General features: G+C 30.8%; 1 protein-coding gene across 7 annotated transcripts in view; it reads right to left on the reverse strand.

Moving 5' to 3' along the window:
* LOC117168236 (long-chain-fatty-acid--CoA ligase 3) overlaps positions 1-13051 on the reverse strand; it is a 73375-nt gene that overhangs the window by 47873 nt on the left and 12451 nt on the right. For 4 of the 7 annotated variants that reach the window (XM_033353753.1, XM_033353742.1, XM_033353734.1 and 1 more), the window contains one exon: positions 8882-8964. The exons of the other annotated variants lie outside the window; for them this stretch is intronic. In XM_033353753.1, coding sequence (XP_033209644.1) covers positions 8882-8901 — 20 coding nt within the window. In that variant the 5' untranslated portion in view covers positions 8902-8964. The remainder of the gene's footprint in view (positions 1-8881; positions 8965-13051) is intronic. 7 annotated transcript variants of the gene reach the window in all.

Below are 13051 nucleotides of genomic sequence, written 5' to 3' on the forward strand. Positions count from 1 at the left end.
TCTAAACAACTATTACATAGATACTATATGAGTAAAGTATCTTTTGTTTGACTGCATAGCTGTTACACTGATGTAAACTATTATCTAGAAGTTACATCCATATTACATAAATTTTACTATATATTTAGATAATAATGAAACAAAAATAACAAGGTCACTTATAAATATGCAACATAATTTCTAATTTGAGAAATAAATGTAATTTACTAACTCATTATTGTTGCTTTACTCTAAAAAAGCAATTTTCTAAAATTCAAATATTTTAAACTAAAAATATTTTTAAAAATAGTAAAGAATGTTATATGAACTAAAATAAAAGCAAAACAATGACTGAAGTGCTTTACAAATATTTTCTTGAAATCCACTTCAAAGGGTAAGCAAGATTATACTAATATAACGTGTAAATTCCCTCGTGAAGTGATTCACTTGTTAGTTCCTCTCTAGTAATTGGATCAGGTGTGAAAACCTGACGACGACATGCAACCTTAGACTCGAAGAAATAAAATTTCAATCTCTAATAGCCTGTTTTCACAGCTAAATAAATTTAAGTAATAATTTGAACACAATTGAAAATAATGATTGAGAATGAAATATAAATGATGAATTTATAAATATTTTATATTATCTCAATCATATCATTCAAATTTGTAAATAAAAAATATGTAACTAATTTGAAATAACAACTTGTTTGACCTCTGTTCGGGTCAGTCAAATTTGTTCAATTAAAGACGGAAATATACTTGAAATGCAGCACTATTCGCATAATTTATTAGATATGAAAATTCTGATATGAGTTAAGTATGAACTTATCAAATCAATGACTCTTAGTTAGAGTGGGTCAGAGTCTAGACTGATGGCTAATTAGTAATTTTATAATCGAAGTATCTTCTTTGCTTATTTGAAATTGATTGTAATAGGTTCCTCTCAAATTTATTAGAAAAAATGGAATTAATTATTTCATAATTAATTTATAAATTCTGCATACACATTTATTAAGAGTTACAACATTTTGAAAATAAATGTTGCTTTACAGTAAGATAGGTGTTATAAAGAAGATTTCTGTAACGTTAGTATTAAAATAACCTAATCTTTATTTAAAATTTACATAAAATTTAATTAAATTTATGTTAAAAATATGTTTCCGTTACATAACAGCTAAACGCAGCTAATACAAATTTGATGATATTTAAATTAAAAGCAAACCGAGCTTCAAAAGTTAAAGCAATAGCCATATAAAATTCAATTTGTATCTGTTACATCACAGAGGTAGTTTACACTTCATTTACGGTAACTTCCGATAAATGTCTTAATCTTAAACAGGCTCATTGTATACTGTATAGTGCATACTCATCATCACAAATTGTACAACGAAAATGTCTAGAGACAATAAAACCTAGTTCAGTAGCAAAAATTACTGCGGTTTGAACTACAGTCCTGTTACTAAAAACTGAATCAATATCAAGACACTAATTTTTTTCAGTGAAATGTGTTTTATGGTGAAAGATTGTATTTCTATATTTTTTGGATCAACACCAGAATCTGCTCTGATATATTATCTCTCTGGACTTTGGGTGATCACGTCCCTGTAATATCGGGCTATTGTTTAATCGAGTGTCACGTTTTTTTATCCGTTAATGCACATAAAAAAAATTTATCAAATATTTTTTCTGAATCATTATAGTTTAATTCTAACCCGTGAAAAACAAGAATGTCCTTTTTTGCATAATTGTCACCATTTTTTCTAGATATTTCTGTTAGGGTTTTTATATTTTTAAATAATTTCCTGCAAATTAATCTGTCTTGTTGTATTCCCTGATCGAATAATGAATATCATTTAATTATTTAATAGACATTTCATTCAAATATAAATTCAATTATTGTCATTTTTAATTGGAGAAGTCCGATAAATCACCGGGGATGATTTGAGAAAGGAACTTTGAACACTTTCCACAAAGGACTTCAAATTCAGATGGGAAAGATATGCAGATGGGCTGTTTATCGAAGGATTAATAACAAATCTTTTTTAAATCAGACATTTCATCGAAAGATAAGCCATTGTTATGCAAATCGCAACGTGTTGCAGAAATCTTAATGTACATTGACCCTGTTAAGCATTCCCTCACGCGAGAAAGCTACAATTAGCTTAATTAAGACCATCATTCGCAAGTTGCATGTCTATTGCTCTCTTTTTGAGCATTCTTCAGAAAGAGTTAAATTTACTTCCATTTCTTAGTTAGTCACAATTCTCATAGAATAAAAAAGGCCAAGTTTAAGAATAAAGGAAAAGAAAGAAGCATAATGTTAAAAAGTAGGAAAGTAAAGGGTCAAATAGAGAAGAAAATATATAAATGGTAAAACCCAAATGAAACAGAGAAAATATAGAAGAAACCAAATTTAAATAGAAAAAAGTAGGCACTATTTTATCATAGTTTAAGTTCCTTTTCTGCAGTCGATGGTAAAATAATATAGAAGAAAAGAAAGGAAACAAAGCGATGAAAAGGGGAAATAGTTAATATATAGATGTATAGAAATTTATATATATATTTAATAGGAACCACTTTCGACGAACGATGAAAAACAACAATCGTGGAATAAATTTAAAAAGGATGACATGAAAGAAAAAACATGTGATGGAAAATAATAATGAAAAGTAGTGGAGAAGAAATTATCATGAATAAAATTTGAAAAGGAAAGAAAGATAAAAATGGGTTAAAAAGAGATTAACCTTATTCAAAGTATCGAAAGAAAGAAAAGAAATAAAAGGAAGTTGATAAAGAAAAAAAAGGTGAATGGTACAAACTGTAGATACTCAAAATATGCAATGTAAATCTGAAAAAAACCCGAAAAAAACAAAGGTCGTCCTTTCTTAAAAAAGTACAAATATTGAAGAAATATTTGACAAAAGATTGTTTTTTCCCCCCCTAAAATCTACTTTTCGTGTTTTCAAAATTTCATCCGGAAAAATACAGTCGAATTTAATGAAAAATTTGGTCCAATATTATCTTTGATAAGGTAAATGTGGCAGTCTTCGTCAATGCATGGGTTCTCGGCAGATGGGCAGTATTTTACATATAGTAAGTTTTGTTCTTCATTCTCAGCAAAAAAAAAGTGGTGTAACAATATGTATCGAAAATCTCGCAGTCATTGTTGATCAAAATCTGCTTGAATTTTCATTTACAAAACTTTATGCAAATTGAGAAACATTTGTGGTATTTTAAAATAATTTTGGGCAGATAAATTAAAACTGCTGAATTGTCTAATAAATTGTTAAAAATGTTATACATGTTTTAAGTTATACCGAATGGATCCTCTACAAAGTACCCATTAAGACCTCATTGGGTCCCCATTCGGATCCTTTTTACAAAACTCGAAAAAACAGCAAAATCAACTTTTAAATTGTTAAAATTCGGATTCTACGTTAAAATTTCCTACAGAAGGTCACGGAATAATCGCAATAGTTTTTTTCTGCAACGGTAAAAAGTTATAAAAAAAAATAAGACGTATAACGCCTGTTGACTGCTACTTACAGGCGATTCATTTCAAGTGTAGCAGTCAACAGGCGTTATAAGTCTTATATTTTTAAAAACTTTTTACCGTTGCAAAAAAAAACTATTGCGATTATTCCGTGACCTTCTATAGGGGATTTTAACGTAGAATCCGAATTTTAACAATTTAAAAGTTGATCTTGCTGTTTTTTCGAGTTTTTAAAAAAGGAACCGAATGGGGATCCAATGGGGTCTGTACGGGTACTTTGTAGAGGCTACATTCGGTTCCTTCGGACTGCCAGGGTTTCAGGTTCTATTAACCTTTGTTACAAAGAATCGGAGTTTAAAACACAAATCATTAGATTTTAAAGGTTTACAATTTTTTAACAATTCAAGGTTACGTTAGCGATCAATGAAAATCATTACATTTCTAAAAACATGTACAATATGGAATTTTTTATGATAATATGTTAGTGTTTCTTTCATCGAAAATTTGGTCATTTTTTTAATCAAAAATATCATAAGATTTTTCAGATTATCCTTTAATCATTAAATTCACCATTCTTTTGCGTTTTATACTGAAAATCGGTAATTTCAATCAAAAATAATTGGATTATAAATAAGATAAATAATGAAGCTACTTTAGGTTATCTTAAAATTTTTCACCGAAAATCGACGATTTTAAACAAAAAAACACCAGGTTTAAAAGAAGATTTACAACCTTCAACCATTTTTGGTTATGTCATGTGAGTGTTTTCGGTCTAAATTGCTATTAGTTATAAAAAATAATTATATTAAAAAGCATATTTACAATATATGTCCTTGCTTTTTTTTAATTTTAGATATTAGATACTATTAAATACAATTTTTTAAAATAATATTGATTTGTTATTTTAATTTAAAAATTGTGCGAGAGGAATAAGAATAATCGCGGGCATAGCGTGGGTGTTTGTTTTCTACTTATATAAAAAAGTCATTCTGTAATTTTTTATACAGATAATATTAAGCAAACAAATTTTTATGCCACGGTCATTTTTTTTCGCGAATCATGTAAGATATCGTAAGAGAGGACTTTTAAGTAGTACTTTATAAAATGAGCAAACTTTTTTCTGAATATATTTTCGTGTCTCACGTTGTGAGCTAAAAAAAATAGGAATAATCAATTACTCAAAAACAAACAAAAATCCTGGCCACACAAATTGTTTAGCCCGCAAAGAGTTCTTTAGGTTTCTTCCTTATAAAGTACAAATTTAACAATGAGAAAATAATTAAATTAACCTGTGTAGAGTTTATATAGTGTTCTAAAGTTTCTCTCTGGTTCTAGAGAGAAAAATTCTCACGAGCATGAGCATATGCTCAAAAATATGCTCGACCTTAATGTGCTTTGAGAATTAAATGAGCACTTATGAGAAGTTTAAATGAGGTTTTGAAAAATCGTTATTATTGAAATACACTACCCGCAGAAAGTTTCTGTACAAAATGAGCAAAATAAAATCTTGAGTTCAACGCTTTGTCAAAAATAGAAAACCCAGAGGGCACAAAATTTGGCGACGTCTTTAAGACATCTTTGCGACAACTTCACGACATCCTATGTCCATGTCGTTAAGGTGTCTTTAAGATATCGTAAAGAAGTCGTATGTTCGGACGATGTCTTTACGATATCGAAAAAGCCCCGTAACGGCATGGACATAGGATGTCGTGAAGTTGTAACAAAGACGTCGTAACAATGTCGTCAAATTTTCTGCCCACTAGAAAGTGTTCCTAACAATTTAGGAAAATATTAAAGTCAAGAGAAAATTGTACTCTTTAAATCTAAACCAAGTACACGATCAAATATTATGTAATTGCTGATTCCAATTGAATCTGAAGCTAAAACTTATTAAAAAAATGAAGGTTAACGATAAATCTCGGACTTTTGGCTCTCAAAAATTAATATTACACGAGTAAACATTTTTTATAAATACTCAGCTATTGATTAAATTTTTTTCTTCAATTTTTGGGAGAACTTTTCGAGATTTGGCAAAGAGATGAACTCACGATTTTCAAATCTTCATTATGCTAAAAAAATCTTTGACTTTGAAACTATGTAAACATTTTGTCATTTGTTCATTACAATTACTACAATCTAGGCGAATTCCACGTGAAATTTTATAAGTTAAGTTTGCTGTGTAGAGCTGTCAGATGTAGAGTTTAATTTTGTAGAATTACAACCGCCCCAAAACTTAATTCGAATCATTATGGGTTACTTTTCTGAACAAGGAAGATATCGACGAAATGAGATGAAGGCCAATACAATTTCGCAATGTACACACTTTCTGGGCCACCTTTTCATTTACTTCAGGCCAAAGATACGATCAGAATCATTGACGACAGACAAAGCGAGAATTTGCCTTTCTTGATCTTAAAAACTTTGTACATTCTTTCCAAAACTAAAATAAAAATGATAAATTTAAAAAATAAATTAAAAATTATAAATCATAAAAAGTCTTAGCCTCAGTGCTAATTTGAACCCTCATTTGTATGAGCTACACATGTGCAGCAAGCCACATTAAGATAAACAGAAATATGTTTAGATAAAAAAAAACGACTGAAACTGGTTTCTTGGTAACAAAAGGAAAATAAGCATAAAAACAACAGCTTGGTTTTAGCAAGCAGTAACAGTAAATTATAAAAATAGACGCATAAACTTCAATATAGCATAGCTGTTACATAACAAGTGTTACATTCTAATAATTAAATTAATTTGTTGGCAGTATCTATACATCCGGACAGCCTGTGTGTTTATGTACGCTTATAACGCGGTCGAGTTTATGTTACAATATAGTCTATGTTATGTTATAATGTTTAGTGTTTAAACGTTTAAAAACGAAAATATAGAAGCTAAAAAATATATTTAAATCAATTTTTAAAAATTTAATTATCATGAAAAGAATGCAATCAATGATTTTAGATTTCAATAACTCATTATAACGTCAAATTTATTATTATAATGAAATAAAATTTATATTCAATATTCAAAAAAATGCTATCTGTTCACTAAAAGCCTGGTTCTCGGATTTTCTCTCACTATAATTACTTTTATCTGATACGAGGCAATAGAACAACAAAAATCATACCAAAATCATTATCGGAAGACTGCGTTTTATACACGAAAATTGGAAAAAATTATAACTTTCATCTAAACGTTAGGTTCGCAAATTTTATTTTTTCTATTTATTTGTACTGGATATCAGAAAAAAATGAGAAACAGTTTTATCGTAATCTACTTATAGGAAGACTACGTTTTGTCCACCCACGCATCCTTGAAATGTATATAAGGACAAATTCAACAAAAATGATAAGTTTCCTCTAAACGACTGGTTCTCAGATTTTATTTTATTAATGACTGGTAAAATATGCACATGGAATTTTGTGCGCTCAATCACATTTCGAAGAAAGAAAAAAAAATCCGTGTTTTTATGTACATTTCAGAGAGCATGGGCGGAAAACTGCAGTCTTCTGATAAGGATATTGGAATTACACTTTTTTCTGGCATTACCCAAACTGAAGCATTAGTAATTTAGTAAAATAAAGTTCAAGAACCGAACGCCTATAGGAAAGCTATAATTTGGTCCTTTTTTTAATGTACATTTCAGAGAGAGTGGGGGGGGAGGTCAAACGCAGTCTTTCGATAAGTATATTGGGATAATCCTTTTTTAATGTTGCTTGACATCAAATAAAAGTAAATAATGAAAGCAAATCAGAGAACCGAGTGTTTAGTAGAAATTTAAAACTTTTCCCGAATATCAAATACATATTATTTCATTGCAATAATTAATATGACTTTATACTGAGTTATTGCCATATAAAATCATACTGCATTCCTTTTACGCAAATTAAAGGACAAAACATTGTTTTACGTCATGTTTTTAATTCTATATGTAGGTTTATAAACTTTGTGAACTTCAGTGACATACACTACCCTGCCAAAGTTTTAGGCCACCTCTTTTTTTATGACAGAATAAATTCTCTTAATTTTAATTATACCGGAGCTATAAAAAGTCTCTTTAAAAGGTTGATTGGTTTCGAAATTCTGTATCAAATAAGCCCAGGGTGAAGCCAATTTTTCTAGTTTTCAAGTATAGATATTGAAAAAATAGTGTAAATTTCAATGTTTTCTTAACTTTTCAGTAACTTTCGAAATAATAAACACATGTCAATGTTCTTGGGCTCATTTTGAAGCTTTTTTCACCGTATCACAACAGCTTATAAGTATAAATCGTAAAAACTTCCTTTTTGAATTACAAGAACTTGAAGTTATAACCAAAAAGTTGAAAAAAGTGCAATATTATTTTTGGTAACAAAAATATTTTTGTAAAATATATGAAACATATAATCATGAAGTTTCTATGTAATTTCCTCAAAATGAATATTTATTTAACTTTTATTCTGACTTGCTTACAGATAAGATGAGTTCAAATTTTTCCAACTTTTTTATTACAACTTGAAAAATGATGATTATTTCGGAAGTTTTTGAAAATTTAAGAAAACATTGAAATTTACTCTATTTGTACAATATCTACTTAAAAGCTAGACAGATTGGCTTCACCCTGGGCTTATTTTATACAGATTTTCGAAAACAATCAACCTTTTAAAGAATTTTTTTTATAGCTCTGGTATAATTAAAATTAAAAGAATTTATTCAGCCATGAATAGAGGTGGTATAAAACTTTTGCACAGCAGTGTACATAATATGTATGGAAGTAACAAAATAATGTTATGTTATCTGTTTGCAACAAAAAATAATAGCAACATACAATTCTCGTAAAAAAGCGCAAAGGAGGCTTTGAGAAAGAGGAAAATTGCACAGTGAACTTTGTTACATCCTTGTTATATATTAGAAGAGTAACATTTGGTAAGAATATACTGAAACCTGGAATTAAGAACACTTTCGGACATGGCTTGACGTGACCTTGATCCTAGGTCCAAAGAATCCAAATGTAAACAATTAGGGTCACATAAAGGGTTCCAGTCATACTTGACTGGGCACGCCTCCCTTTCTGTTCCGCGGTCCCATCATCGTTAAAAGGCCGAGGACTGCAATTCTACGATTATCGTAAATTCGGGACTCTTAATTCCAGGTTCCAGTGTATTTTCTAATTATTAATCCGATAGTTACCTTCCTCTTACACCACTTGTAACGCTTGGAATGATACATAAGACTAACATAACAAATACGTATCAATATGTGACAACATGCAACAATGCTTGCTGAATGAAAAGGAAGATAAAACTGGCAAAAAAATAAAGGAGAGAAGCAGCCTGCCAACATGCCGATGCAATTGACAGCAATATTAGGAAAACTGTGCACGTGCAAGTTGATGCACTAGCTAGCGAGAAATTTTACGCCAACTCACTGTTTGTCGTCCACGATCATGGTGGCGGCTTATCTTGGTACTCTTAGTTCCGGATTCTTTGGGGTTCAGTAGGGATTAAGAAACTGCAAGAAAAACCACCCCAGATTCCTGTTAGTCAATTACACACCAACCAATCTTACCGTATTATCTCTAAAATGTCCTATTTCTAATTTCTATAATTCTACCAATACAAATGTTACACTCATGTAAAAATTGTGTTACAAGAATAAGCTCGTCAATAAATACATAACAATATCACTTCAGTTTAGTCAATAATACCATTATGTTACATATGTTACGTTTCTGTTACACAAAGATTACATAAGAAGAAGCACCAAACATAAAAAATGTATAACACGTAATCCTAAAAAGCTTTTATATAAATTTTCCCGCCCATCTTAAGCCTAAATGTTTTCATAAACAAATATACATGTATGTATTATGTGTATGTTAAAAGCATATTAGGGTAGTTCCGGAAAAAAAAATCCGTAATTTTTTTCAACGTTAACCTGTATCCCATGCTTATTGAAATTAACAAGGTGTTTTAAATGGAACAAGCTCGGATTGCGAAACAAAGGGAAAAAGAAGTACTTGTCATCAACTTTTTGTGAATTAAAATATAGTTACATCTTAAGGAATGTTCAAGGAATAATGACCACCCAATACCTTTCAATTTTTAGCCCTCGCATCCCCTTTTATTATATGAAGTTAATTAATTTCAAGGGTAGTACTTCATGTTTAACATACTTAGTAATGATTTAAACCTTTTTCATTTGTTTAAACAACTTTTTTTCTTAAAAATCTTAATAACGCAATTATTTAAAAAAATTAATAATCACTCACTTGCGCCTTTTCATAAGAGAGGTGGGAAAAAGTTTAGTTTTGCAAATCGCTTACACTATAGTCCTTTTTTCTTGAAATGACTTCTCTGTTCTGTTTCATTTATATACTTTAGAGTTTAGGAAAGATCTAGATACAAATTATTTTCAATTCACAAACTTCATTAATCTACCGAGATGATTTTATGAAAAAAGGAGAAGACTCAGAGTAATTGAATTGATTTATCTAAACAAATTATTACGATTTAAATACATTATTATTGTTTAAACAATACTCCACAATAAGCAAGATGGTGTAAGCGATTTGAAAAACTAGACGTTTCTCCACTTTCCCCATGAAAATATGAAAGTGAGTGATTATTAATTGTTTAAATAATACGCAAAACCTTAAACAAAAATAGGTTTATCCTAATATTGGACAATTGTGTAATTACAGTCGGTTAAATACGAGCGTGGTGACGATTACTAGAGATTTGCATGATTTGCGTATTTGCATGAAAGTTTTCGATTAAATAAAACAATATTTGAAAGAATTTTCGTATTGAGTCTTTTCATTTTCTCACAACAGCGACCACGCTCTTATTTAACCAACTGTAATTACAGAAAAGAATAACTTTGTGACATTCACGCGGAAGCAATGGTTTAAACAAAAAAAATGGTTTAAACTAATAAAAATTATTTTAAAAAATGAAAATTGTTTTAAAATGTCTGAATATCCTTGTGAAGAAAATATTACTCTCAACATCTGTGAATTGTGTTATTAATTCTACAGGGGAATTAATAAAATTACAGGGGAAAAAATTGTTTGAACAAATGGAAATTGTTCAAATAATTACCAAACATCCTTAAAAAATATATTATCTTCAACATTTGTTAATTGTGTCATTAATTCCAGAAAATAACTACGATTTTAAAGAGAAAAATGTGTTTGAACCAATTACATTTTTTTAAACTATTACAAAATATGATATACCCCGAAGGTTATCTCTTGACTTTCGTCAATTTTATATTATTTATCCCAAAGACAATAATTTGTCACCCCAAGTGCGAAATCACATACGGCCCAACATTGGCCCATACTCGGCAAAAATATTGCCGAAGCTCGGCTACCATTATCGTGCCAATGACGGAATGATAACTATGGCCTGCACTTGGTAGCCAAGGTTTGGCTGCCATTGTCGGCCCAACACTGGGTACCAGTATTGGATCAAACCTGGCTGCCATCGTCGCGCCATTGCCGGATTGATAACTATGGCCTGGACTTGGCAGCCAGGGCTTGGCTGCCATTGTCGGCCCAACACTGGCTACGGTCTAAGGATATGACAAAAAAGATATTTAAAAAATAAATATTAATTGATTGCGAGTACTTTGAATATAATTATTAACGGTCCTGTTTAGATTGAATACATATATTTCATTTTGAACATTATATTACAAATAAAATTTTTAACACTACGGGGTATCGAACCTACATGTATATACCTAAATCTATCGCCTAGCAGTCGGCAGTGCTAACCACTCCGCTAAACCAGCAAGTTGAAACTCTGTGAAAAAGTCATCCTCATAAGCTGCAGTTCAGAAAAGTTAAAGAACTCAATTTTAAGCTCTCTTTTTCTAATTATTTATTATTATGCGACGAAATGTTAACAGGAATATCAATACAATAATTTTAAAATAAATAATTTAAATCGATTACAATTTTTCTTCTCGTAATATTTCATTTTTTTCCGTTGTAGCCTGCTTTACAACTTTTTGCAATGACAGGAAATGTAATTTTTCATAAACATTAAAAAATTTTAATAACAGAACTGAACAAATTTCATCGAGAACTTTAACAATTTTTCAATAAATTTTTTTTATCTTTCGCGTAAGATTTATTTATTAGGTGCTAAAACTGAGACTTGGCGAAACAAAGTGCCGATTCTGGGTCAAGCATCGGTAGAGAATCGGCAAATATAAATAGCCAATATAGGCTGCCAGCACTGGCTCAAAATTGGGCCGATTTAAATAAAAAATGGTTTGCCGTGGTAAAAGTGACACTTGGCCCAGTAATGTGCCGTCACTGGGCCAGACTTTGGCTGACCCTCGTGAAACATGGTTCCCCGTACTAAAAGTGATACTTGGCGCAATAAAGTGCCGATACTGGGCCAAGCATCGGTGGAGGATCGGCAAATATAAATAGCCAATATAGGCTGCAGGCGCTGGCTCAACACTGGGCCGATTAAAATGCCGATGTTGGCCCAATAACTTTAGCCGACCTTTGGCTGCCAAAATTGGACCAACACTGGGCCGTGTATTCAGCTCCGGCAATTCGCACTTGGGACGACTTACAGGAAGACAATAATGGTTTTAATAAATAATTGTTTAAACAATTCTAAATTATTTGAAAAATAAATGGAAACTCGTCACTTATTTATTAAAAATAATTCATTTTGAAAAATTTCGAAAAATACCGTCTTTAGCTTAAATGTGATAGAAAACTGCAATTTTGCATTTTTTGGGTAATTTTCCGGGAACAATCGAAAAGTATTGGAATGGTCAAAATGAGAAGCTATCGGGTGGAAATTATTCCTTGGAGATTCCTTAACAGGTGACTATTCTTTAATCCGCAAAAAGTTTATAACAAGTGCTTATTTTGTCCATTGTTTCGAAAACCGAGTTCAAAAAAATTACGGATTTATTTACTGGATAACGAACAAATTGGGGGGATAGATTACCAAAAACCGAAAGTCGAATTTTTACAGGTAAAAATTTGGACCACCCTGATGTATATAAAATGATTCCGATTCAATTCGTTCAGTGTTGAATACACTTGTCTTTCGGCAAGTGGACAAGGTGACTTTGCGTCAGACGCAATTCATCTTTCATTATAAGGGTCTTAAACTTCGCCTTCAACGTCCAAAGTTCAGTATTGTGCCAGACGTAACATTAGGCGTCAATTCCACACTATTAGGGTCATATGACCATTGATATATCCTCGCCAGAACGAGGAACTCGTCTAGTGCAGGAAATGTTCGCATTTTATCCCATTTATCATTCATTCGCTCAGAATTTCGAAGTTTCAATTTTAAACAAAACGGGAAAAGGAAAGGAGGATGAAGGAGAAATGCAAACAAGAGGAAGAAAAATCAAGGAAGCTGGAAGAACAAAGGTTCTAGGGTAAGGGAAAATAACGAAAGAAAGAATGGAAAGAAATAAAAAACGCAGTAAATAATTAACGAACACTGAAAGAAATTTTAAAAAGGGACAAAAGAGAAAAAATTGTTTACGGATCTGTCAAAGTATCATTTTCCGTGTTATGAACAATTAAAATAGAATCATTCACGAGGGG

Source organism: Belonocnema kinseyi, chromosome 1 (assembly GCF_010883055.1).
Source record: "Belonocnema kinseyi isolate 2016_QV_RU_SX_M_011 chromosome 1, B_treatae_v1, whole genome shotgun sequence".
In the NCBI taxonomy this organism is placed as follows: domain Eukaryota; kingdom Metazoa; phylum Arthropoda; class Insecta; order Hymenoptera; family Cynipidae; genus Belonocnema; species Belonocnema kinseyi.